General features: G+C 57.5%; 2 protein-coding genes across 2 annotated transcripts; one reads left to right on the forward strand and one right to left on the reverse strand.

The window, feature by feature from the left end:
- Positions 1–402: 402 nt before the first annotated feature.
- On the forward strand, positions 403–3,477 carry GLRG_04468 (fungal specific transcription factor domain-containing protein; the record flags this gene model as incomplete). The annotated part of the gene is made up of 4 exons (XM_008095153.1): positions 403–1,230; positions 1,310–1,972; positions 2,027–3,304; positions 3,364–3,477. 4 exons carry the CDS (start codon positions 403–405, stop codon positions 3,475–3,477), a joined length of 2,883 nt encoding a protein of 960 aa, XP_008093344.1.
- A 988-nt stretch (positions 3,478–4,465) lies between these two features.
- Positions 4,466–27,511, reverse strand: GLRG_04469 (uncharacterized protein; the record flags this gene model as incomplete). Its single annotated transcript, XM_008095154.1, has 2 exons — positions 4,466–5,959; positions 6,086–27,511. 2 exons carry the CDS (start codon positions 27,509–27,511, stop codon positions 4,466–4,468), a joined length of 22,920 nt encoding a protein of 7,639 aa, XP_008093345.1.
- Positions 27,512–27,630: the final 119 nt, after the last annotated feature.

Consider the following 27,630-nt stretch of genomic DNA (forward strand, 5'->3'; position numbering starts at 1 on the left):
GGTCGGTAGGGGGTTCAGGTCCCAATGTCGTATCCCTACTAGTAGAGAACCAACCAGTTAGGGCCCATTGATTGCCTCGTATGATGACACCAACCGCCGTGCGCGTGTAGATAATCCGATATTCTTTCTACATGGGGTGAGATGGAAGCATGTTGGTGTGCGCATGTCCGATCGCTGAGGATACTTGAAACATGCCCAACACCCTCCTTGGGTAGGGCTACGGCAAATAGAGCTATCGCAGCTACCTGTACTCGCCTCGCAACCACGACTGTCACCGACGAATGACTGCCTTGTTTGATTCCTTTCCGAGTTCACCAGTCATTCATATCACCCCCCTTTTCCAGACGCCCGGCCGCTGGGAAGAAATCCGAGATCTGACGCCGCCCAACAACCAACCATCAAATGAACTCAGGCCATTATTCTTCCGCTGCACGTCATGCCGCCGCCGTCACTACCGGTGGCGGTAGTGGTGCTGGTGGTGCTGTCTACTCGGCCCAACCCGTCGACCATACGCAAGCCGCCTACCATCACACTCACTCGCACTTACAGACGCCCGCGCATTCACCGCATGGACAGCCACAGTACTACTCGATGAATACTGTGAGTACGCCCGCACAAGGGCCCTCAATGACGAGCCCGCGCGTTCTGCCAAACTTGGACATCATGCCCGGTGGCCACTCGCCTGGGTCGGCGACTTCGTCCTTGCCGCAGGGCAGGAATGGTCCGCCCGCCGGTCCTTCTTCCCCGGCCGCTTCAGCCTCGGGGGCTTCTAGTCCAGCTTCCAAACCCATCCGTAGGCGCATGCGCATGATCACATCTTGCCTCGAGTGCCGCCGACGGAAGCTCAAGTGTAACAAGTCCCAGCCATGCGTCAACTGCATGAAGTTCTCCCGCGACTGCATCTACCTTAGCCCCAAGCTTGACGAGGCAAGCCAACTGCGCCTGACCGAGATCAAGGAGAAGGTCGGCTCCCTCGAGCGACAGTTGGAGCGCGATGTCGCCAAGACCACCTCTCGCGCCGCCATGCAGCAAGCCATCCTCGCCGATGACGTCGAGGACACCTTTGCCGAGGAGCAGGATCTTGAGCCTACCGATATGACGGCACTTGATGTAACGTACGAGGAGGACGCAGACGGAACTGACGACCTCATTGATCTGGGAGTCCAGGTTGGCCGTATGCGTATCACAGAACGAATTGGCGGCCTATCTAGACCAAGGATAGCCGAAGAGGTATGTATTTGACCTGATGGATTCCAGAGAGCACCAATGCCTCCTATTGGTAAAGACAGCCTTCTGACGCAGTATACAGATCTCCGCCGGCATTTCTGGTGCAGGGGCCCCTTCGGGACCGCCTCCTGGTGGCCCGGTGGGCGGCATGGGCGGAATGATGAGTATGATGGGCGGTAGGGGCATGGGCGGGGCCGGGCGAGGCGGGCCGCCCCGTGGTGGACCGCCTGGGTATCCCAGTCACATCGGCCCACCCCCCGGCATGGATGCCATGTCCGTCGTAAGCGGAAGTTCCAACGACTCAATCCCCGACTTTCTGAGGCCAGGCGAATCTTACATTCCGCCTTCGAGCGGTTTCTTCTTCGGCCACTCATCCGATGCTCTGTCTCTCGACAGGAGGCTGCCCCAAAAGGAAGCCGCAGATCGTCTCATCCAGCAGTATTTCCAAGCGGTTCATCCTGTTGCGCGCTGTGTTCACCAGCCATCCTTTGAGAACGAATACCGGAATTTCTGGGATGACGTATATAACAATATTGAGCCTCGTGCCTCCATACAGGCCATCATGTTTGCGGCATGGTTCAGTGCCGCCGTCAGCATGGACGACCCCACAGTCAGGGAACTATTCGGCGTCACCAAGGCTAATCTGATTGAGCGGATGAAGGCCGATGCCGAACAGGCACTGGGAAAGGCCAATTTCCTCCGCACGACGAGAGTCGAGACCATGCAGGCCTTCATCATGTACATGGTATGTCTCATAGCCCTTTGCCGCGCATGGATCTGTTGCTGACGTTAGATACAGCTTCCCCTTTGCAGAGCCGAGGTGTCTCGGGCTCACTCCGTTCTTGTCGGCGCTGCCGTGAGGATGGCGGAGTGCATGGGACTGCATAGAGATGGAGAGACGTACGGACTGAACCCTTTGGACACCCACGTTCGAAGACTCATCTGGCACCAACTGTGCTTCCTCGACATCCGAACTTGTGAAGCGCAAGGACCGAGACCAGCCATTAGGCGAGAAGACTACGACACCAAGCTGCCGCTTAATTGCGAAGAAGATGAGCTTTACGCCGCTGGCCCACCCCCCGAGCCGGCCGAGCATTTCACCTCGACATTGCCATCTCTCATTCGCTTCGAATGCAACGAGATGATGCGAATAATCTGGCTAGACCGCCGCAGACTAGAGAGCCGAAGAACCACCCTGACCGCCATTCTCACAAAGATCGAGAACTTTAGACGGCGGATGGTCGAAAAGTACGACCATCTCCTCGACGTTACAGTGCCAATCCAACGGTACGCCAAGCTGGTGATGAACCTGCTTCTCTACCGCCTTCATGCCATGATCCTTCACCCCTACCACGCCAACGCCAATAGTCCCATGACGCATCGACTGAACAACCTCTTGATCACATCCGGCATCATGATTATTGAGATATCTATACAGCTTGAGAACGACCCCTTGTTCCATGAATGGTCGTGGTACCTCGGCGCTTATCAACAATTCCAAATCGCTCTGCTCTTGGCGACGGAGATATACTATCGACCACAAAACCAGGAAGCGCACCGCATCTGGGCTTGCCTAGATTATGTCTTCAACACAGATCGCATGTTGCCACCCGAGATCAAGGGCCTGCAAATCCTGGGCGAGATTATGGGTAAGATGCAGACATACCAAAGCATGCGCAAGATGCGCGCGCCGACAGGCACATCACGGGCGGCGCCAAGCAGAAACGCCGTGGGGGCCAAGCATAGGAACGCCGGGCTGCAGCCGCCGTCTCAACAGTACAATGCGCAGGACGTGCAGATGGGCTTCAAAGCAGAACCAAGTATTGGCAACGGCATGCAACAGGGCCCGCCCCCGATGAGCAGTATGTCACCCCAGGGAATGTCGCCGCCAAATGCGCAGATGGCTGGCCCGCCTCCGGGAATTGTCTTCGTGGGCGTCTCCAATGGCGAAGCTATCTGGAGTATGCCGCCCGTGAACGCCGACAGCCCGGAGAGCATCAGCGACGGTGCCAGCGTCGGTGGACACAGACCCTCGCAGCCGGTGAATATGATGAACCCTCTTGAGGGCGTTGACTGGGTGAGTTTACCTCGTTTCCAAGCGCGAGAAAGTTTGCAAACACTGACCGTATCATCTAGGACATAATCAACAACCTGTTCCCCCACGACCCAAACACAGGCGAACTTAACATCTCTGGCTTCAACGACCCATCTCTTGGATTGATCAACGGATTCAATTGGGTACAGCGATGATTGTGGAGTGTGCAGCTGGTTGACCTCTCTGTGTGTGCTTTTGTATATTTGGGCCTTTTTCCAGGCATCGCCGGTCTACATACGTTGGTGGCAGCTCTGATTAGCTAGGTATAACACCATGGCCACATGCTGATACGGTTGGTATATATGTAACGCGAGTGGACCGAGAGCCTCGTCGGGCAGGAGACTATCTATTGTATGTTGCGTGTTCATGTGGAGATGGCTGTTTCAAAGAAAAAGAAGAAGAAAAAATACTACTTGGGTGACTAGGGAAAGAAAACCGTGAGGGGTGGCATATTCAGCAACTCGGAGTGGGTGTGTATGACTAGTTGATTTGAGGCGAAGGAAGCACGAGGCGAATTCACCATAGCTGGTGACGGCAACGTTGCCTCGTAGTGTAATGCAAAAAAAATGTATTTGTGTGACGCATCTTTATCTGTGCTTACAATACATCATCAATCGGGTCAGAAAGATTCGCTTCCAGTTCACTCCAAGAGCAGAGACGAAAATAAGGTCGTATGCCTCGTTACAGTGTCTACAAGTAGACCCCCGGAAGAAAAAATAGACGTCACGAAATATGTGTGTGTATAATGGAAATTACAAATAAGAAATAAGTTTTGTGTGGGAAACGAGACAGTAAAACCCAACAGGTATCGTCATGCACCGGAAGGAATGGTGGAAAAAAGGAAACCCCCCCCCAAAAAACCAGGTATTTCTCTTCTTTTCCTCCTTTTCCTCCACTCTCCTCTCCTCCATCGAAAAAAGCCTGGAAATGCGTGTTCGTAAACTTCGTAACTTGTCTTTTGTTTTGGTATCCCATGCCGACGCTCAATATCTCAGCCCAGTTTCCATTTCTAAATTCCACGGGCAGTGTGTCTCTTGTCACGCCTGCCCCCCTGCAATCGCGTGTATTGCTTTCCTGTATATGTGTGTGTACATGCGTGTGTGCATGTTGTGAATATGTGAATGTGGCGTGTCTGTGTGTAGGTCATGACTGGGTGGAAGCCTGATCGGGCAGGAACGTCCCCATGCTGATGTCGCTGTGCATGGCAGCCGTCTGGCCGCTGATGGACGCACCACCGGTGTCGCTCCCGGGCGTGAAGAGACGGACCGCCTTGCTGCCCTTGGGCCGAGCCACCAGCACCTGAGCGGGGCACACGACAATCTCATCGTCGTTGTTGCCGCCGTCGTCGCCCTTCTTGACGACGAGGGGGAAGAGGACGATCCGGACGACGGCCTTCTGGGCCTCGAGGACCTCGTTGGTCACGGACTTGTCGGCGCTGCGCTCGTTCATGAGCGCCGCGTTGAAGGTGACTGTGTCGGCGAGCTCGCCGTCGGCGTCGTACTCGGGCTGCAACGGCGGGAGCATCATGTACTCGGCGCGCTGGGTGCGCATCTCGATGGAGAGGTCGACGGCCTCTCGCATCACGCGGCGTAACTGTGACTGGATCTGGTCCTCCAGGTTAGACGGGGGAGGGAGGACCTTGGACAGCGTCTGGAAGATGGCCTGGACCACGGCCTCGGTGTCGAGATCGCGCTGGTGCTTGAAGCTGGGCCGCTTAGAGAGGAGCGTCAGGGTGACTGCTCGCCATTGTCGGACAGCCCGCGGGGGGCCGACCTCGGTAAGCAGCTTCTCCAGCGACTTGAGCTTCTGTCGCTGCTCGCGGTCCATGCCGAAGAGGTATCGGGTGAAAACGAACTCCCAGATCATGTTCATCGTCATGGACATGAACACGTCCCGGCGTTTGACGCGGTCGGCAAGGTACGTGTCCACGTCGGTGCCATCTAGGATGGCGTTATCGAGGCGGTCGATGACCTTCTCGTCGTTGATTTCGCTCGTCAGGCGGCAGGAGCGCATGTCTGAGAACTTGGAGAACCGAAGGACCCATTGCTGCACGTGAGAGCAGAGCTGCTGGCACCTGTGGTCGAAGTGGTCAACGTCCTGGACGTTGAGGAAGTCACTATCAGCGCCCTTGGTGGCCAAGATCTGGCGTTGCATCTGCCGGATCTTGTCCTTGGCCGCCTCAAGCTCGGAGCGCAGCCGACCAATCTCGGCGTCCTTCTGCAGCAACGACTCCTGGAAGTGACCCTGCTCGGCGCGAGCTTCCTCCAACCGCCGCGAGGTGTCGGCGTGCTGCGTCTCCAATGAACGGTACCGCTCATTGTGTTGGGCAGCAAGTTGGGCATTGGCACTGTTCAGGCCTTCATTGACCTCGGCCAAGCGGGCCACCTCCTTTTGTAGAAATTCGAGCGATTGCTTGAGAACGTCGATTTCGGCATCGCGCTCTGCCAGGATGCCCGAGGCCCTGTTGCTATTATGGGATTCGGCGTGGGCCCGGGCGTCGGCGAGCATCTGGTTTTCGGCCATCAATTGCTCGACGCGAGACTCGAGCTCGAGGACTTGCATGCTCTGGCGGCGTCGCATGCTGTGTGGTCGCGTCGGTGATCGGGGAGAGCCGATGCGGCCTTCCCCGAATCCATCCTACGATCAGGTCAGTCAACTGTCGGTGAGAGTTGGGGGTGGCTGGCTGGTGATGTGCGCGAGGGTAGCAGACAGTAGTCGATTGCACAACGGGAAAAAAGTTGTGCACAGAAAAAAGGAACTTACAAAGACGTCGGCCATGTCCTTTGTGCGGACACGACCCTCGTTGGCGACGGGGGTGTTGCTGGTCGGTTCCTTGGGATCCTTGGTGAGGTCGAGGTGACTTCGTTGGCTCAGAGATCGTAGGTCTCCGCTTACACGCCTGTCTACCCGGCGTAGGGGCGGGGTGGCAGTGCCTGACCGCTGGATGCCTGGGCTCTCAGGCCGAAACTTTAGTGGCTCCGGTGTTGGCGTCCCCATGGCCCGCCTGTGCCGTGACAGGCTGCTATTGGACATGGACCTGCGCGCTACTGAATCCGTCGGCGCTGGCGACTGCAGTCGTGCAACCCTGTCAGAAACACTGCGGTTGCCCGGTGGGGGAGTGCTGCGTGGTGAGGAGCAGGTGCTACTGATTGCTGCACCGGCCAGCGCTGCCGATGCCAGGTCCTGATACTTGGACCTTTTCCTCTCCAGCTCTGGGCTGACGGTTCTTCTGTACTTTTGGGGTTCCGGGGTCAGCTCCCGCCCAGTGGGCTCCCGGAGCACGGGAGTCTTGGAAAGAGGATGATCGTGCGTTTCTCCTTCAGCTGCAGGGGATCGCAGCAGTGCTGCCCTATCCGTTGGCGATTTTGCTCGCTCCAACTCGCGCGATCTCCGCCTCTCGCTTCTGTGACTTTTCAATTCGGGGGTTCGTTGCTCATCCCGGCCCGGCGATCTCTGGCCTTGCCATTCCCGGAGCTGGACGCCGCTGTCTCGCTCTTCCTCATCGAAGCCGCTTCTTTTGAAGGGGTGAGGTGAGCCGGTTGTGAAACCACTGTCGCGCGTCGGGTCTGGTGAGCCGAGTGTCGTTCGGGAAGCTGGCCTATACAATAGCCGATGCTCTGTTTCAGCTCCTTCGTGCGCTTCCTCCTGCACGGGCGGCAAGATAGTCGGGACCGGACTGCGAAAACCGCCGACTTCAAAGCCGCGTTCTGGGCTCTTTAGTGGACGGCCGCCTGGAAGGTCGCGACGAGTTTCGGCCTCGAAGCCGCGGTCGACGGCTTCGTCCATGTCACTGACCATGGTGTTTGTCTTGGATGTCTTTGCACCCCAGCCCAGTGATTCTTCTTGGTTCTTGTTCATGGACATCCCCTCAGCTGCCTCTGTTCCGGTATCCCGGCCGAGAATCGGGCTCTCAACGTTATCCTCCAGAACCTTCTCCTTGAACGGTGCCGCCAGGCTCGGAATGTCTCTGAATTTGTCCTTCATGTTGTCCATTTCGAACGCCTGTGGAGATGGAGACATGATGAGCTCCGCTGTGTGAGCGGCAACCTCTTGTGGCTGGCCCGAGTAGATGTTCATGCCTCTTGACGTAGGACTAGAGACAACATCCGCCTTTGGTACCTCCGTGCCTTGACCAGACGGTCGTTGTGCAGGCTCGGACTTGTCGTCTTGCACAATACTCGCATCGGTGGGTTTCCCGGCCATCTGTTCGTGATCAGCGGCTTCGCCGCCACCCTCAAAATCCTCAGCATCTGCGTTTGCAGCCTCGCCAACTTGTTTCCTGTCAGCACCTTCCCACAGCGATGGGTCATCCAACATGTCCTCCTCTTGCGACGCACGCTTGTCCACGTACTTGGACGTCTTGCCCTTCTTCTTCTTGGCGCTGCTAGACTTGCTTGCGAGGACGGCAGCTCCAGCGGCGGCTGCTGCAATTCCAGCTGCGATGCCCATTCCTGACGATTCGGAATCTGGATGTTTCTCAATTGTCTCTGGCTGGATGGGCTCATCCATCGTCTGATCATTCCTATGCTCAAGGTATGAAGCGGCCATGCCGCGGGCAGATGAGGTATTTAGCTCCTGCTGTGATGCATCCTCGTCCATCTTGCGTTCAGCAGGGCCTTGGTCTTGAGGGGTGTCGGGCTCCACAGTCGGTAACGACAACTGTCCTGTAGCTCTGCTGGCTTCCTCCGCTGGGGCCCCGTGGCCGCCGTCGACATACGCAGCAGCGATCTCTCTAGAGCTCATGATCGGTTCAGGTAGAAGGGTGTTTGACAACTCTCTTGTTTTTATCTTCTTGCGTTTGTCAGACTGGTCGAAAGGCAGCTCGTGGACGACTCTGCTGGTCTCTTGTGCGGGAGTAAGATCAACGCCCACCGACTTGTTTGACGTGGGGGGGTGGGCGGTGTCGACGCCTTCAGTGACAAACTCCGCAGCAGCGGGCTCAGGAGGCGAGGGTGTTGTAGGGCTTCGAGTAATGTCGCGTGGTGCCTTGTCGAAATACTCAATCTTGCCTTCCGCTTCTTCGGACTTGCTCATCTCGGGCCCAGGCACCACAGAATCTTGCTGCGAGTTCAAGGCGGCACTAACAGGAGATCGGAGGTCGAGGGAGATGGATTGTTTCTTGCTTTTCTTACCCTTCTTTGACCTCTTGGTCCCAGGTACGTTCCACTCATCGTCGCCGGCAGCTGCGGGCTCATGAGCGGTCTCTGAAGCTGGAATCGCGGGTGTCTGCTGGTTGTTCTCCTCGGAAGAGCGAGTATTGTCTGTGGCAGCTTCACCAGCGGTCTCCGCAATGTTGGCGGATGTTTCCGTGTCAGCTGTGCTGTTCTCAACCGTGGGTCGAGTGTCTTGGCTTGTCTCCTCAGAAGTTGTCTCGGGAACTGTTTGCTCGACGAGAGGAACTGGCTCAGCGCTCTCCGTGGTCTTAAGGACAGGCACAGTGGGCTCGTCGAGTTCCCGCTGGCTATTAGTCTCGTCATCAAGCTTATTGAAGCCGGCCGGTATTACAGAAGTGGGAATGGGCTCAGAAGACTCCATAGGCTCGGCAGACTTCTCAGCTGCGACCACGTTTATCTCGGCTGCAGGTTGTTCCGACGGGCCATCAGTAGACTGTACAGTAACTTCGTCGGCTGGTGCCTCAAGCGACGTGCCGCTCTCAGGCTTCGAGGCCGTTTCATTCTCAGCCGGGACAGCCTGCGGTGTTGCTATGCCAGAAGCCAAAGGAGAATCAGCTTCGGGGTCGTCCAATGGCAAACCCTGTCGCTTCTTCTTCTTGTCTTTCTTGCTCTTGATTGTGGTAACAGCCTCCGGCCATTCTTCAGCTGGTGTTGCTGGTGCATCTGCGGGTAAGTCTTTGATGGCGGGCTCCTGTTTGGCGGCCTTTGGTGCCTCATCGACTTCGCGGTTCTCAATGATCGACTGTGCATCAAGGGAGAGGGTACCAGAAGACTTGTTGACTGCATCGTCAGCCGTCTCGACCTGTGGCTGATGATCAGGAGTGCTCTTGGAGTCAAATCCTGGGCCATGCTTAGAGGGAAGCTCTGGCTCATTAGCCAAGGTTCCTGCATTGGCGTTGTTGTCAAGGGGTGCCTCTGGTAGGTTGGTCTTGGCTGTCTGGTCTTCTTGTGAAAGAACTGTCTGAGGCTCTGCCTCGAGACTGGCGGAAGACGCTGGCGCTTCGGCAATAACCTCGGGCTCAACGAGAGGAGATTTCTTCTTCTTGCTCTTGCTTTTCTTCGAGGTTGGCAATTCAGGCGATTCCTCGGCAGGCGCGGTTGTGTCCTCCGTGGACTCGACGGTTGAGATCTCAGTAGCAGGGTCTGCGGTACTTGTCTCTTTGACTGGGTGTGTGGCATGGTCTTCCGGCGGGGTGGACGACTCATCGATGGCTGGAGCGGTAGTTTCAGGCTGAACGGACTTTCTCTCCTCCTTGTCCTTACATCCCTTGACGACTAGCTCTTGCGGTTCTTCCACGGATACCGGCCCGTCAACATCCGGCTCGAGCGTCAGCGTCTCAGACTTGGTCGGTGCATCCAGCTTCTTGTCGTCGGCGCGTTGTTCCTGTGTCGTCTCATGTACCAGATGTTTGGGTTCCTCCCCTACCTCGTCGGCCAAGTCTTGAGCGGGGACTTCTGGAGCTGTTGCCGTGATCGGAGGCTCGACGATCGGTAAATCTGAAGTAACGTTGTTGTCGGTAGTCGAGGCTTGGTCAGTTGTCGTCACATCTTTGGCTGCCTCAGCGGCGATCTCCAATGGCATAGCAGTTTCGGAACCCAGATCGAAGTCATCGCCCGCCTTGGACTTTCTGTTCTTCTTCTTGTCCTTCTTTGATTTTTTGGCGGGCGTAGCCTCGGGCCATTCCTCTTTTGCGGGTGGTTGGTGCTCTATGACGGCTCCTTTGCCAACTTCCTGAACAGGGTCGCTAAGGGATGCTGGCGATTCAGTCGCCGCGAGTGGTTCTTCGACAGAGCGACTCTCTGCCTGAGGGTGATCTTGGGAAGTGGTGGGCTCGGATCCAGGTGGGACAGCGGACGACTCGATGTCTCGGGAAGCTTCTGCGGGTTCGACGACAACACTATCCTTATCTGGGGTATTACTGTCGACCGGTGGCAGGTCAGCCTCTTCAGAGGACAATTGTGTCGTGTTCAGGGACTTGGATTCGGGGGCGCCTTCCTGAGGAGTTGTTTTGCTAGAAAGAAGGTCGGTTGCTAATGGGGTCTCCTCTGCGACTTCGCTACTGGTATTGTCTTGATTGGCAGAGGTCTCCAGGGGGGGCTCTCTCGATAACTCAGCTGGCTCCGGCAATGGAATGCTTGCAGGAGAAGTATCGGGGATGGTTTGGGCTGCTGCAGGAACGTCAAGAGGGTCCGATGACTCCAACACCGTAGGTGTCGCAGCTCCAGAGGGAGGATTGGAGTCATCCTGAAGCTTGCCCTTTTTCTTCTTTTTCTTGTCCTTCTTCGACAATTTCGGAGCTGAGAAATCCTCATTGGTCTGCGCTACGGTCTCAGACTGCGCTGACTGATCAGCTGACTGTTCAAGCGGTGTATGAGGCATTGCTGGTGAGAGCTCCTGAACAGTGTCCTCTGCAGATTCGGACGGCCCCAAGAACACCTCAGTGGGGGGAGCAGCGACAGGCCCAGTGATAGACTCAGTGGCAAGCTCGGGGGCGGGCTCGGCAGCAGACATGGTGACTTCCGGCGCAGGCTCGGTCGAAGCCTCCGGTTCAGTCAGGTCCAAGGATTTCCCCTTTTTCTTGGCCTTCTTCGCCTTCTTGCCGGTCAATGGGGACTCGTCGCCCGCGTTGACATCGGGGGCTGCGGGGGCATCGGGCAGGCTCTCGACACCGGCGGAGCGCATCTGACTTTCGGCCGGTACATCTTCGGGTTGGGCAACCGCTAGCTGATCAACGGAAGAAACCTCCGTTGCGGGTGCCTCGACAGCAAGGCTTTGATCGTCCTGGGGTACAGTGATGTTTGGAGACTGGGATTCGGACTCAAGCTCGGTTAAACCCTTCTCCCCCTTCGATTTCTTGGTCTTCTTTCCGGTCGTCAAGGGGAACTCCTGCTCGGGATCCGTGGGCTGAACAGCCTCAGTCTCCTGATCCGGGATTGCTTCCTCTACTGCAGACAGCTGTTCCGGGGCCGGTGTGCTCTCTGGGCCAGCCACTTTGTCAGAGAAAACTGTCTCCGGGTGAGCTGTCTCCAAAGACGTGCTCTGAACCTCGGTTTGCGCTGAAGGTGGCACTTCTGCTTGAAGCTCAGATGCAAGCTGTTGCTCGGGCTGTTGCTCAACTAGCTGCTCGAGGACAGGCTCAACAACTAGATCTGACTGAGAAGCTTTTCCTTTCTTTTTCTTGTCCTTCTTAGACTTCTTCTCCGGGACTGGGAGCTCGTCCTCCGGGTTGGCAATGTCCGCCGATTGAGGAGTCTCCTCGAGGGGCGCAGGGACGCTATCTTCCTTAGAGGTGTTCTCAACCGACGCGGAAGGATCGCTTTCAAGGGCCGGAACCTGCTTGGAGGCGTTGTCAGTCTGGCTGTCAGCAGGCTTCTCCTCGATGGCCTCCTTCGCTTCGGCGGCAGCAGCGGCTTTCGCCATTTCGGCCATCTTCTTCTTCTTCTGCTTTTTGCTCAGACCGGCGAAAGGGTCCACCTCAAGGATTGGTGGTTCAGGCTCAGGCTTCTCGTCAGCATTCTCTTCTACAGGCTTGTCTTCCACAGGCTTGTCCTCAACGATAACGTCAGAAGGCTTCTCCTCGACAGACTTGTCATCAAGAGCCGTTTCGGCTGGTTTATCCTCGGCAATCTGCGTGGTTCCGACGACGGCGGGCTCAGAAACTGCATCTGCAGTAGCCATCTCGGCCGCCGGTTTCTCCTCCTTCTCGTTAAGCCCAGCTGAGGGATCTTCTTTAGTCTGCGGTGCCTCTGTCGCTGATACCTCCTCGGCATGCTCTTTGTTGGCGAGTTTGTCGTCCAATAGCGACTCTTCGGCGGGCTTGAGTTCGGTGGGTGTGTCCTCAATAGTCTCGTCCCCAACAGCAGCCTCTACAGGGTGGCCATCAACAGACTTCTCTTCGGCAGTCTTTGCGATGGCGTCCGCGGCAGCTTCTTCGGCGGCGGCCAGCTCAGCCCTTTCCTTTTTCTTTTCTTTTTTGCTTAGGCCAGCAAAAGGGTCCTTTTCGACTTTTGGTGATACAGGCTGCTGTTCCGCAATAGGTGTCGATTCTGTTTGAATTTCATCCTTTGAAGAATCATCTTGGGGCATTTCCCTTTTGGCAGGCTTCTCGTCGACATGCTTGTCTTCGACAGGCGTCTCCTCAAAAGACTTGTCAGTAGACTTTTGTTCAGCTTCAGCAGTAACTTCAGTGACAGCCTTCTCGGCGGACGTCTCCTCGACGGCGGATTTGTCGATGGCAGGCTTTTCTTCGACAACCGTTTCCTCCAGGGCCTTGTCGGTCTCGACAGGAGGGTTCAAAGCGGCTGCAGCTTCAACTTCGGCGGCAGCAATCTCGGCCAACTTCTTCTTCTTTGCCTTCTTGCTGAGACCGGCAAAAGGATCTACCTCGGCTTGGGGCGGCTCCGGTGTCGTTTCGGCCGCCTTCTCTACCGCTTCCGCGGACTCCGGCTCTAGCACGGGGTTCCCCTCGGCAAGCGTCTCCCTGGCGGGCTGCTCCTCGAGGGACTTTTCTTCGGCAGGCGCCTCGGCGGCGTTGACTTCGACTGGCTCTGCAGGGTCGGGGATTGGAGCTTTGCCAACGGCAGCGGCAGACTCGGCGGCAGCTTCCGCAGCGGCTTTTTCGACGGCGGCCAGCTCGGCCTTCTTCTTTTTCTTTTCCTTTTTGCTAAGACCGGCAAAGGGGTCCACTTCCGTCTTTGGCTGCTCAACCTCCATGACAGGCGTCTCGCTGGCGGGCTTGTCTTCGGTGGGTTCCGCTTCGGTAGGCTTCTGCTCCGTCGGCTGGGTAGTTTCTGGTGTAGGTGCCGTCTCCTCGGCTGATGCACCTTTTGGCAGAGTGGCCTCGTCGATCGTAGTGAGGGCTGGCTCTTTGAGAGTCTCTGCAGTCTGTGACATGGTTGTGGATTCCGGTACAGTCTCGCCTTCCACGACCGACAACTGCTCCTCGGGGGTGTCAATTGAGGCAACCTTCTTTTTCTTCATGTCTTTTTTCGACTTCTTTGAGGTGGGGGCCTCTTCTCCCACGGGTGTTGAGATTTGCTCCTCTATGACAGGGACCTCTGAGGGAACGAGAGGTGGCTCGGTGGTTGGTGTTGCCTCTGCGGTGGTGGCTTCTTCTACAGCTTTGTGGCTCTGGTCCTCGGCTGTAGGGGTCTCAGGAGGGACGACTGGTGGTTCGGGCGTCTGATTTGCGGCTGGGAACGCGGATTGATCAACCAACTCGGGTTCTGGTGTTGCTGGTGCTTCATCTGGTGTGCTCGTAGGAGCAAGGCCCTTCTTCTTTTTCTTGTCCTTCTTTGACTTCTTCGTGACAACTGGCAATTCTTCGTCTTGCAGTGGAGCCGTGCCATCACCCAAAGTGTCGAGATCCGTTTGCGGAGCAGAGTCGATGTTCTTGAGCTGGACCGATGGCGATTCAGGTGTGACTTCAGAGTTGCCGGCTGCTGGCGCTTCGATGGGTTGGATTGTTGGGTCTTGAGCTTGAGTTGCAGGTGTCTCGTCGGATTTCTCAGTTTTTTGCAGGTCCTCTGCCCCCGCCTCGGTTGATGAAGGCACATCCTCGGCGGGTTTGTTTTCAGTGTTGGGCAGGAAGGTGTCCTCGAGTGGGGCAGGGGCGACCGTGGTCGTGCCTTTTGGGGATTCAGACTCCTCTGGTTGAGCTTTGGGCGAAACAAGCTCATGGCTGTCATCCAAAGAGATGCTTTGCCTCTTTTTCTTCTTGTCCTTTTTGCTCTTCTTAGTCGGCTCAAAACCACTAAGATCAGCCTCCTCGGGCGCCCCAGGCTTCTCATCTGTCGTCACTGAATTGCCTGGAATGTCGGTTGTTGGCCGTGCCAGGGCGTGAACTTCCGCTGTTGCACTTTCTACAGGGCCCACGGTCTCTGTACTCTCCTTGGACTCTTGGACTTCCGGGGCGTCAATAGGAGTCTCTATCGTGTCTACTGGAGTTGTTTGCTCATCGCCGGCAACATCAATTTTGGAAGCCTCATCCAGAGCCGGTTGAGAAGGGGAATTTTCCTCATCGATGACTTCAGATCTCTCGAAGGCAGGCTCATTGCTTTGCCCTGTTGCGGCGGCAGCAGCAGCAGTCTCAGCCGCAGCGCGCTTCTTCCTGTCTTTCTTACTCTTCTTGCCGGATGGCTGAGATGCCCATTCATCCTCGCCGGCCTCGACTGCTTCCATTACGGGGGCCATCTCGAGGGCATCTTTGACACCGGATGAGGGTTCCGGCCCCGCTTGTTCCGGTGCTTGGACTGGTCCGTCCACGGCCTGGACTGCCGGGGCTCCGTCGTCCACAGTCTGTTCCTTGACATCTTGGACATCGTCTTGCGGGACAGGCTCGCTGGATGCGGCCTTGGTCTTCTTGCTCTTCTTGTCCTTTTTGGACATCTTGCTCGAGCTTGAGGGTTCAGACCGGAAGCCGTCTTCCCGACCGGCTCGTGTCTCGGTCTGGTCGGAGTCTTGGGTGGTGTTCACGTCCCCTGTTGGTTCAGGACCTGGAAGGGTCTCCGAAAGCGGCTTTAATTGCGGCTCCGAGGTAATGGGTTCACCCAGCGATTCCGGATTTTCTGATAGACCCGCGAGTGCAGCATCGGTGGCGAGATGGTCGTGTAAGTCCTTTGTCTCGTCCTTCTCTGCGTCTCCCGCAGCTTCCTTATTTCGGACGTTTGAGATATTATTGTCGTGTTGTTCGTCGCCCAGAGGAAGGATCCCGGCAGCAGAGGAGTCAGTAATCCCCGCATCAGAAATTTTGTCAACCACCACCGGACTGGGACCGGGTACATGATGCAGAGGTTGGGGGAGGATCTCCATGTTTGTGTCGTCTTGGTTGGCCAGGGCCATGACCGGGGTATCGTGTGGGTCTCCAGCCTCCAGAGCCGAGTCGGTGAGGGCCGGGCCCACGGGTTGGGCATCCGCTATCCGCCCGCTTTGCGTGTCCCCCACTGATTTGTCGTCGACCGGCCCACTTACAGGCCCCACACCCACATGCAGGCCGGGGTCTGGGATGTCTACCTCCCCCGTTTGAGCGCTGACCTCAGCCGATGGTTCGTCAATGGCGTCAGGGCGGCCCGCAGGTTCGAGGTTTGTTGCATTAGCTTTGGCGCTAGTGTCTTGCTCTGCGTCCACCTCCGATAATAGTGTCTCACCGCTCTCCCGGTTGGCCACCTCGATGTCGCTCATACTGGAAGAGGCAGGCGTGGGAGGCATTTGACCACCCCAAGGGGAGTCGGTTTGTTGTGTGGCAATTGGCTCGCCTGCGACTCCTCGCGTGGCCTTCAGCCCAGGCGATGACGGAAACCCATCGCCGCCAGGGTTCGGACTTGTGTCTTGCAGACCGGACAGGGCCTCGCTGGGCTCACTTGCATAGCGTATCTGTGCTTGGCCCTCTGGTTCGAGATCCTTCTCCGCCTCGGCTGTGGTTGTTTGGTCCATTTCGATGCCTTGCGAGGCCACAACGTCGCCGTGGCCGATCGCTTCCGGCGAGCCCCCTGCTACTGACTCATTTTGGCGCAATTGTGGCTCGGTTTCGAATGCTGTCTCACAGGCGGGTGCGCTTTCCGTGGTGCTCACGTCTCCCAAACGCTCGTCTTCGCCTTCTTGATGTGGCGCAGGCTCGGGACTGGTCGAGAAAGACTCTAGCCCAGGCGCCCAGGTCACGGATTTTCTCTTCTTGCTCGCAGTTGGAGAGGCCGGCAATTCGGCCTCTATCGGCGCGTCTGCTTGCAAGAAGCGGGTTTCGTCACTGCCAGGCTCTCCCGATGGAGACGTCAAATAAGCGGACTGTTCTCTTGTATTCGCTACATCTGCCGTGGTTTCGAGGGTACTTGTGGACGGGCTGTTCTCAGGCTCCAGGTCCAGGGTTGAAGACTTCTTGCCCTTCTTCTTCTTCTTTCCCTTTTTGGTAACAGTTGGCCCTGGGTCTGCCTCCTCTGAAATCATGCTGTCCGTAGCGAATTCTCCGCTCGTCGGGGGTTCTTGCGATGATTGCTCCATCTCCCCTAGCTTGTCTGGGATCGTGTTCGAAATCCCGTTGTCCGTGATCGTCTCGTCCTTCGCATCCTTGTTGTCCGAATCCTTGGCGACATCCTCAGTCTTCGGCTCAAGTGCGGTAACCGCGGCAGCAGCGGCAGCAGCGGCCGCTGCCTCCTTCTTGGCCTTTTTCTTGCTCTTCTTGGAACTAGTTGGTGTCTCGGGTTCAATTGGAGAGTCTAAACCACGGTGTTGATCTTTGTCGTCGCGTGGCCCTTGAGATTTGACGTCAAACGAACCAATCTGGCTATCGACCAAGGTAGGTTCTTGAGAAAGGTTCTCGAATGCCTCAACTTGACCCCTTGGTGTGGCGGGTCCCTGCGGAGGTGTGACGAAAGCTTCGTCCTGACTCTCACTCATCGTTGGCGTTTGTGGCCCAGCGTTCAGCATGTTCTCTGCTGCAAGGTCCGTCACATTTACATTTCCAGACTGCGGTTGATCGACTGTGGCAACCGGCTCTTGCATTCCAGTGCTGTCTGTCTCAATGGGCTTCTCGTCAGCTGGGGAATTGTGTAAAGTGCTATCCAAAGCTTGCGTGGGAACATCATCGGCGGCAACGGCAGGAACTTCGGGCTCTGCTTCGGCTGCCTTCTTGTCTTTCTTCTTTTTCTTCTTTGACTTCTTCGAAGACTTGGACGTATCCTCGGCCAGACCAGGAGTTTCGATTTGCTCGTCGGGGACCAAGGAAGAAATGGAAGTCTCAGGCATGTCCGTCGCGGTGGCCGCCTTGTCCGAGGCAAGGCTCGCCTCATTGGTTTGAAGAATGGCATCCTCGACCTGCTGCGTCTCCGTGGGGACGATGTCGGTAGGCTGGGTCTTAAGAGACTCATCGACCGTTGGGTTCTCGGTGAGGGTCTCTGCAATAGCACTCTCTGACGGGGCTGATTCGGCAGCAGGCGTCTCGATGGAAGAAGCTGCCTCGAGAGCCTCGGCTCTGGTGGGTAGAGGTTCGTCTGAGGAAATCTCAGCAGGAAGATTCTCAATAGCCGGAGTCTCTACAATCGGAGTCTCATCAGCCGGAGTCTCGGCAGGAGTCTCAGCGGCAGGAGTCTCAACGACAGGAGTCTCAACGGAGGGTATTTCAGAGGTAGGCACCTCCTTGGCGGAGGGCTCAGCAATGGGAGAATCAACGGCACGGCTATCGGCCATAGGAGCCTTTGCGTCAAAGGGCCCATCAACAGGGGCTTCGGTGGTTGGAGTCTGCACGCCTGGAGACTGCAGAGGGGTCGTCTCAGCAGACATTACATCGTCCAGTTGGGACAGTGAGCCACCCTTGCCCTTCTTCTTCTTTTTCTTCTTCTTGCCAGATGATTCGGGCTGAACAGCCTCGGTCGGGGGCGCCTCCACGTTCGCAGGCACCGGCTCAGCAGTCGGCTTCTCGTCGGTGTCGACGATTGGCACGTTGTCAGAAGTTTCCAGGGCAGTGGTGGTTGCTTTTTCGGCCGCATCTTCGGAGAGAGGCATTGCGGAAGCGACTGTCTCGGTAGCTTGCGCGGGTGTCTCCTCAGGTTCCGTGGGTATGTCCTCTGGAAGTGGTATCGCAGAGGCAACCTCGATAAGAGCAGGCTCAGGTCTCTCCTCGGGCACTTCCTCCAGCATCTCGGTGGCATCTTCAGGAAGAGGCGTGGCAGCGGCTTGGGTCGCTACGGATACGTCATCAACAATCTGATCGACAGGTGCGGCTGCAATCGTGCCATCTGCGACAGATTCCGGGGGGGCGGCTTCCGAGATACCAGCTTCAATTGGCTCAACATCTAGGTTCGATGTTGAAGGTACCCGATCCACGGCAGGCTCGGGCTGGGGATCGGTGGTCTTGGTCGCAATTGCCGCCAGAAGTTCATCGTCTGCTGTCAGGCTCTTTCTGGACTTCTTCAACTTCTTCTTCTGTTTCTTGGACAAGGGTGCAGATGGAGTTTCAGTAGGCTCTTCGACCTCGCGGGACTGAATGGTTGGCTCCTCAGCGGGAGGACTACTCTCGGGAATAGGGACGGGTTGCTCTTGCTGACTGTCGGTAATAGCTAGGGTTTCATCAGATTGAGTGGCAGAAGTCTGCTGCTCCGACGGATCGGCATCCAACTTGGAAGAGGGTTCTCGCGTAAGGGGTGCAGGTTGTAACTCCGGGATCACAACCTTTTCAGCGGACTTGTCACTTTGATCTTGCACAGTAGTCTGCTGCTCGCCCAAGTCATCACTTGGCCCAAATGACTTCTCTGCAGCCTCAAGAGGTAGAGCCCGGGGCTCGGATATAACGTCGATCTGTTCGGCTGTCTTCTCCTCTAAGGGTTGAAGAGAGAGCTCCTGTTTGAACGAGTCGTCTTCGGCATTTAAGGATTCAACCACTGGAGCCTGCTGCTCTGACTGGACGTTTGCGATTGCATCCAGAGGCTTTCCATCGCTGTCTAGAGTAGGACCGGCTGACAGAGAAGAGTCTGGAGGCACTTCGGGGGCCAGATTGGGCAAGAGAGGCTCATCATCCACGGACTTCTTCCCCTTCTTCTTTTTGCCCTTCTTAACGTCGGAAGCCAGAGAATCAAGGGTCGGAGGTGCTGCAGGCAGCCCGGCCTCAACTGCATCTTTGGAACTGCCAAAGTCGGGCAATGTGGTTTGAGCCTCCTCTTGAGCAGTGATTGGTTCCTTGAAATCCGGGACTGACTCAGGCTGTTCAGGATCCTGCGCATCTTTGGCCTTTTCCGTCTCGCTCGACAAATAACTATCCGTCATAGGTTCTAAATCCTCAGGGAGCGGAACAGAAGCAGCCTGTTCAGCTTCAGTGGTCACAGGAACCTTCTCAGACTGAAGCAAGGGGGTTGCCAAAGCCGGCTCTGAAATGTCTGCAAGCTGGGTACCAGCTGCCTCTTGGGCTTGCATCGTCTCCTTTGTCGTCTCAGGCTCGAGCAAGGCCGCCTCCTCGGCGGTGTCCAATGCACCAGGAAGCGGGATAGAGGCAGCTTCTTCGACTTCATTGGTCTCCGTGGCCTTGGCAGGCTCAGACGAGGAACTGATCGGTGCATCTGTGTCAAGGGCGGCCTCGCTGGTCTGCTTATTGGGCTCGGCAGAACGCTCAAGCTCCGGCATCTCCGCCTGAGCCTGCTCCCAAGCCTTCTTGATCTTCTGCAGCTTCTTCTTCTTCTCCTTCTTGGACAATTTCTTTTCGCCGGCGGTATCTTCTGCAAGAAGCTCAGCGGCTGCGGGTTCGGTGACCTCGCTGTCAGCCGCAGTATCGCCCACAGCGGCAACATCGCCCTCAGCAGGAAAAGATATATCGGCTGGTACAACTGCAGAATGGGCGGGTTCTCGTGGCGTCTTGTCCGTGGGTTCCAGGGGTTGATTGTCTCGAATTGAGGGCAGCGCATTCTCGCCGTCCGCAACAGATAGGTCGGCGTCATTGGAGAGGTAGAGAGTCTCTTCAGCAGAAACGGGGGGGAGAGGTGGCAGAGCATCATTGGCAGTGTGCATAGCTTCAATCGATGGAGCCGTAGTACAGTCAGTGGAAGCAAGAATGGCATCCTCAGTTGAAGTTGAGGCAGAAGGAACCGCATCGACAGACGGCGGCTCGTCATGTCCAACCGAGATGGATGAAACATTTTCGTTTAGGGACGACGGGGTCGCCTGCTCCTCAGTTGGCATAGAGCGGGTGACTTCGTTTGAAATAGGCGTCGTCAACTCTTCGGCCGGAGTAGCGGGAGTAGCATCGGTGGACAGCAAATTTTCCTTGTCTGTAGAAACAGAGGAAGCGATGTCAGCCGAGGGAAGCGTGGTGTTATCGATGGACATCCCCTTGGCCTTCTTCTTCTTCTTCTTGTCTTTCTTTGACTTCTTCCCGTCCGCGGGTGGCTCTGCTGAAGCGGAAGGTCCCAAGGCTTCGGTTTCTCGCTCAACCTCTGCTGCCTTTTCCTCGGCCTTAGCGTGATCGATAAGCGAGGCAGCTGCGAGTCCGGCAGCTGCGCCTCCGGCCAAGGCTGCAAGGGCAGTGTTGTGAGAGCCAGAAAAATCCTGCTCCTCGATCTCGGCTATGCTAACTGTAGCGTCGTAAGATCTGCTAGGCATAGGGCTTGGCGGTGTGTCTAACGTATCACGATCCATTAGAGTTTTGATGACTGATGGGGGCGTCATGTGCAGGAGATACGAACTTCTTTCTTTGGACGTTGTTTCGACTGGTTCCGGTTCGGGCATCGTAGTTGGGCGCGCCGAAGGGCTGTCGTGAAGAGCAGGCAGCTCCTCCAGCTCTGATGTTGGGATAACCGGCTGCTTCAAGGTCTCTGCCGCACCGCTTACCGGGCTGGCGGGAAGAGCCGGCAAGTCAGACAGGTTAGCGTGTGAAAAGGCAGATTGCCGGGCAGCGTCAGTGGCAGTAGGAAGGGCAGGCGACGCTGGTCCGTAGAGGCTCCTCTCTTGCGAAATGGTATCCGCTGGTTCTGCTTTGGGTCCCATTACCGGCGTGTCCAGAGGGCTAGCAGGAAGGGGCGGCAACTCCGCATAGTAGTTTTCTGGCAGGTCCAAATGCTTGGCAGCGTCTGGCAATTCAGGAAGAGCAGGAGAAGGCCGCTCAAACAAGGCACCGACGTGCTGGATTGCGTGCTCTGCCTTGGGGGTAGTCTCCTGCGAGCCGAATTGGCGGTCCGCCTGGTCAGGGTACTGCGACATGTCGGTGTCGATGCGAAGGTCGTTGGGCTCAAAAGGCGACGCCTGGAGCTGATTGAAGTATTTTGCGTCGTCTTCGCGCAGCGAGAACTCAGGCGCAGGAGACTCCCGCGAGGGCGGCTCGCTTGGAGGCAGCTCTGGGAAGTCGACGGGTGGCTCCATCGACTGGGCTGCGGATTCCTGACGAGATTGTTCCAAGAGGTAGAGAGGCTTGATCTCACGGCTGCTCTCCCACGAGATCGGCCTAGAGGGACGTCTGGCATTGGTGCCAGAAGTAGGAGTAGTGTCGTGGGTGGCATCGGGGGCCGTGGTCACCGGGGGAGACGAGGTGGGAGAGGGGCCAAATTTGCCGGGAGAGGACGAGGGTGTGGACCTCTGTCCCAACCGCAACTTGAAAGGTACGGCGGTCTGGCTTGGACTTCGGAGCGGGGTTTCGATGTTGCTGCGCTTCCGCGAGTGGGTCTTGGGCGTCTTCGTTTCGTGCTGACGTCTCCATTCCTCCGGAGGCGTCTCTGGCCGGCTATCAGGCAAGGCGGGAAGCTCCTCCAGCTCCTCGGTTGGAGAGCCCAGCGTGCTCGGAGACATGGGGCTGGGTGGCAAAGGAAGCAGATCGCCATACTGAGGGTCGATGGCGGGTCTAATGTCCCGCGGCACGATGTCCGGGTCGATGTCGACGTCTCGGGTGGGGCTGGAAGACCTTTCCCGAGATCGAGGAATATCGACCGGTTCTTCCATTTGAGGAGGTTCAGTGGCATTGGAGCGGGACATCAGGGAGCCCAAAGCTGCCACAGCGCCCGCCAAGCCGGCACCCGCGCCAAGGGTGCCGGCATTATCTAAAAAAGACGACTTCTCATCCTTGCCAGATACCTCCTTATTGTTGCCGCCTCTGAAGAGACTGTTGAAGAAGCCGCTACTGCGCTTCTCCTCCTCCTTGGGGCTCTTCTGGTCGTCGCTCCTTCTCTTACGACCAGAGCTTCCAGACGCGACCGACTTGGCATCGTCGTCGTCCTCGTGCCGAGTGCCATTGGAGCGACGGTCTGACTTGTCACGTCTTGACGAGCGGTCGGAAGCTACGGAGCCCGCATCCCTCTCCTCGTCGCGAAGGCTCTTGGAACGGCGTTCCGACTTTTCACTCCGCGACGTGGGTTCAGAGACAACAGAGGCCACATCTCGATCGTCATGTCGACTGCTGTGGGACCGGCGTTCGGATTTGTCACGGCGGCTCAACGGGTCAGAAACCACGGAGCTCGCATCCCGATCCTCGTCACCAATGTTCTTGGATCTCCGGTCAGACTTATCACGTCGGGTTGTGGGGTCGGAGACAACGACGGAGCTCGCATCTCTGTCTTCGTGCCGACTGCTTTTGGAGCGGCGGTCCGACTTCTCGCGACGACTCGACGGGTCGGACACCACAGAGCTCACATCCCGGTCTTCGAATCTGGAGCGATCCCGTTGAGACTTGGTCGGAAGATCGTCCCACTCACCAAGGTCGTCATCGCGGGTGCTGCTCCGCTCGATCGTGGGGGTGTAATCGCTCTGCTTCTCGACGTCAGTCCATTCATCCGAGCTTTGCTTTGACTTCTTGGATTTCTTCTTCCTTGCGGGCGTGTCCCACGCATCTTCAGCAGTCTCCTGAGGCCCGCTGTAATGGGATCGCTCGCTCTCTAGTAGCTTTTCGGGGGAAGCGCCAGTCTCATCGCGAAGAGATCGCTCAGTGGGCGGCTCATCCTCATCTTCTTGTACGACAATGACTTCGGACTTTGATGACTTGCTTCTCTTTTTCTTTTCCTTCTTACTCGACTTGCTAGTAGCGGCTGGCTCGTAGTCAACAGGAGCTGCCTCGGACGCTGATGCCGCAGACGCAAGAGTTTCACCATAAGAACGAGGCACGTCAGAGATGGCTGGCAAGTCCCACGTCGGTACGTCCTGGAAGCCACGATCCTTGGAGCCAGGCGCAATGACAGTTTCGGGGCTCTGGGGGGTGTCATAGAAAGCACGAGGTTTCTCGTAACGAGAAACTGACTCGTCCATGGGGACAGGCTCGTTCCGCAAAGTCATCTCAGGGGCGCCGTAGTAGCTGTGCGGTCTATCGTGAGCAGAAACTGCATTCGAATAGGGATTCGACTGAGAGAGCGGCGTGGGTTGGGGGCCTCCATATCCATAGTAAGTGTGCGGCCTTTCATAAACAGGGCCGGGGTGGTTGAGGAAGGTCGGCGCATCTCGAGAAGTGGCTTCGGGAACGTCGTAGTAGCTACGAGGCTTCTCATGATCAAGGGGTGTCTCTGAGGAGGGGGTGGGCGCTGGTCGCGATAAAGCCAAGGGAGTGTCGTAAGTCTCATCGGCCGGCGCGTCGTCCATGCTTTGCCTCTTGGCTGCCTTCTGCTTGCGCTTTTCCTTCTTGCTGAGCTTCCTGGGAGATTCGACGTCCTCGACAGGAGGTTCCTGTTCCACGAGACGCGTTTCCTTGACCTTCCCCTTGTCACGGCGCTCTCGTGCGCGAGGGGACTCGGTAAGATGATCGTCTCCCAATTCCCTCTCGGCAACCGGCGTCTCTGGCACCTCGCCAATGACGAACCCGCTATCCGCAGGGGCGGGCCCTTCAGGCCTGTAGACGCCCAAGTCGGTCACGGTCTCGGCAAAGGGCTGCTGGTAGACCATCGGCTCGCTCTGTCCTGGAGGGCTGTCGCGGCGCATGTAGGTAGGATTATCAATGACAATGTTCGGGTCAAACCCAGTGTCTTGGAGACCGGCAGCCAAAACAGAAGCAAATTCAATGTCATCTGCAAAAGCGCCAGGCATCCTCGAGGTTTGAGGGCTGGACGGCTTGGGGCCAGGGGCCGGGGGCAAGTCGGGTTCATCCTCGAATGGCTTGGAACGTTCGTGAGAAGCAGGGGGGACAGTAGGCTCAGCGACGGGCTCGATGCCGCGAGATTTGGGCGACTCAGGAGGGCTATGCCTCTCCCTATGCTCGTCCGGCTTGCTCTCAAAGGGATCGCGCATATCAGGGGCTGCCGCTGCCGCTGCCGCCGCCGCTCCAGTGCCGACGGCCGCAGAGATGATGCCCCACGGTGAGCTCTTGCCCAGCTTCTTCTTCTTCTTTGACTTGCTCGAAGTACTGGAGGCAGACTTCTTGGGAGGCTCTGGGCTCTCGATATCGAAGCTCTTAGTCTCGTTCTCGCCCCAGGTGACCGACTTGACAATGGGCGTTGTTGGCCTTTCGACAGCCTCGCCTCTTGGCCCCAAAACAATCTCCGTGGCCGGTACAGCGTCAGATGAGGGAGCACCGACTGGCCTGACTTGTCTTGGTTGAGGGGCCTCCTCCTTCTGATTTGACGACGATGGCTCTTTCTGCTGCTCAGGAGCTGGCGTATGTCGCGGCGTGACGACAGGTGTAGGCAGGACAAGGTTCAGGAGCGGTCTTTCACGCTCGCAAGAAGGGTCGCGGGACTGGAATTTCGGCACTTCGCCGGCTGCGAGTTGGCGACCAGGGAGGCCGAAGCGGGAAAGCTCTTCGGGAATGATGATATGATCGATGCGAACATCGGCATTGGGTGCGTCGTACGGGCTCTTGTCGTGGTGGTGGTGGTGGTGGTGTTCCATCTCGGGTGGCGTCACAATCGTGACGACCTCGGGGCCATTGTCGTGTTCCTGCCACTTGCCGACGACGGATTCGTCGTGAGGAGATGCACTGCGGGACCGAATTTCTTCCTTGGCAATCTTGCGTGCAATAACGGTCTCGCGGTAGTACCTGTCGGCCTCTTCCTGGACGGCATCCTTGACGGCCTGGGATTCATCACCGGGACCATCCTTGGTAACCTGGTCACGGCGATGCCTTCGTGATCTCTCGGCTTCGGCGGCGATTGCGGCGGCGACGGCAGCCGCGGCGATGGGCACAGTCGCGTTCTTGGCCTCGTCGTAGATGGACTTGGCGACGCGCTCCTCCTCTTCGATTGAGTCTCCACGGCGGCGTGACGCAGGGGGGCGGGAACGGTCTTGGGCAGCTTGCTGGTACTGTTCCAGTCGCTGCTCGAGCTCGAAGGAATCCTTGCGGCTCATTCGCGACTCCGAGTAGTCTGGCTTTCTTGGCGGGGAGTTGTCAAAGCTAGGCTCTCGGTCGACGGTGACGACCTGCGGAGTCAAAGGTCTCTTCGGAGTGGCGTATTTGGGCGTTTGGAAGGCATCATCAGCAACCTGGAACTGAAAAGGGTCAATAGGGGCTTGTGTACTGGGGGCCTCGGGTTGCTCCACCCCATATTTGTCCCGGGGCAGCTCAGTTGGTCTCTCTGACCGCATTGTCTCCCGGCGGTCATCTACGACTACCGTCTTACGCTCCTCCCGGCGAGGTTCTTTGGGTTCCTCGCGAGGCCGGCGGTCATCGTTGGGGTCATACTCGACTCGGATCTCGTCCCCTTGGGGCAGTCTGTAGACCTCTGGGCGAGGATCACGCTCGGTCGCACGTCTCTTCAAAGCCTCATAGGCGGGATCAGAGCGGCCGACACGTTTCTTGTCTCGTGCGTCGACTACGTCCGCGTCTTTACGCCGATGGGATCGGCGAGGGTCATCCTGCTTGCGGGTTTCGCGGTCCTCCAGTTCGACCCTAATCAGCTGTTCCGGTTCATCCTTACGGCGGCTCTGCTGAGGATCGCGGGGGCCTTCCCGCCGCTTTGGGGCCTCGCTTGGAGGGTCGTCGCGACGCTCACTGTGATCGCCAGAGTCTCTGCGGCTATAAGCCATGGCCGCGCCAACGGCGGCGGCTGCGACGCCTACACCGGCAATGGCGTTCTCTGCGGCACTCCTCCCCTTGGGCGGCGACCGGCGTTGTTTGGTACGCTCATCTTCCTCGAACCTCTCCGCATCATAGACCTTGGACGAGACGGGGACAATGGGGATCGGCTGCTGGATGGGGACTGGCTCCGGCCGAGCCCGTTGCGGGAGATCCTGGCGAGATGACACTACGGAGCCACGGTCGTAATCGAACCTATCCGGGTCCGAGGTCGGTACGGGGTAGATGCGTTGCATCGGCTGCTTTCCGTTTTTGGGAGGTTCGACCTGTGCTATCGTCTCCTCGTGATGGCGACGAGAAGAGCCAGCGGAACGTGGGTCTTCTTCACCGAAGCCGCAGGGACTCTTGACAGCGCCATGAAGAGAGTTGACTGGACCAAAAAGACGCGGGTCTACAATGGTACTCCTCCGCTCGGGCGGCTTGATCTGCTCTGGAGACTCGGATGAGATTCTAGCCGACTTGGGCGGCTTGAAGACGGAGCCGTAGGCCAGGCCGTTGTCCGATTCGTCCGTGGTAGACTCATCCTCGGAGGCCGACTCCCAGTCATCATCCGAGGATGAGGCGGTTTGATTAGGTTTCGAGGTAGCGGATCCCCGAGTTTTGCTGTCAGTCTTGGTCTTGGGGCGGAAATGGCTGAAGGCAGCGGCGGCGGCTGCGGCTCCAGCGACTCCAGCGACCTGGGACGTGCGAGACTTGGAGGCAGCTTTCAGGTCAGCCTGGTTCTGCTTTCTGGCTATGTCTTGCAGCTGGCGGCCAATGTTGAGGATTTCTTCGTCCGTCTTGTCCCGAGGGACCGGGGGCGGCCGGTGAGAGGCATCAACAGCATCGGCGCGGTATAGCGCAGGGCTCGGGTGGCCTTGGGGCATTGGGCTAGCGCGCTGGCTCTTGTCGCGGTCGATGTAGCCGCGGCCATAGGCCATATCGGAGTTCACCGAGGATGAAGAGGAATTGCCGAAGGACAGGATGCGGGCCTTCTGCTTCTTCCGACGACGTTCTTTGCGCTGCTCCGAAGGCGCCCTGAAAAATGTGCTAAAAACTCCGCCGAATTTGGGGCTCTTGGCTGAGATATTAAGGAGGGAGGATGAGGTGGAGGAGGACGAGGAGGAGCTGGAGCCACCGCGGGGGCGCATCGTCTCGGGTTCGCGAGGTTGTTGGTATGTCTGGGGCTCGACATATGGCTGCTGTTCAGTATAGCCTAGAGGATTCACAAAGGCCTCTGTCGGAGGGTATTGCTCGGGGTGAGGGTATGATTGTGGTTGAGGATGGGTATATCTCTGAGGGTCGTCGTATCTCTCCAGACGGGCGGAGTATCTCTCGGGTTCGGGGTATCTCTGAGGGTCGGCGTAATAGTGAGGGTATTGCGGTTGAGAGTATATGTGGGGGAGCGGCTGTTGTTGTTGTTGTTGTTGGAGTTGTTGGTATTGCTGCGACGGACCGGGGATGGTGGAAAGGGTGGTGGTGGAGGCGGCGGCGGCGGCGGCCAGCTGCTCGCGAGAATCACGGCGGTCTCTTCTTCGCCGCCGAGAGCTCTCGGGGCTCCGGCGACGCGGATCTCGCATCATGATGGCAAGGGCGTATCGAGCCCTGGGGTGCGCATTTGTCGTGAAGTGCGCGCGCGATGGAACTGACGGGATTGACGACGGTGTGGGGTGTCGTCGGCGCGTTGAGAGGGGGCTTCTGT

The sequence above is a fragment of the Colletotrichum graminicola genome (genome assembly GCF_000149035.1).
Source record: "Colletotrichum graminicola M1.001 genomic scaffold supercont1.14, whole genome shotgun sequence".
NCBI lineage: Eukaryota > Fungi > Ascomycota > Sordariomycetes > Glomerellales > Glomerellaceae > Colletotrichum > Colletotrichum graminicola.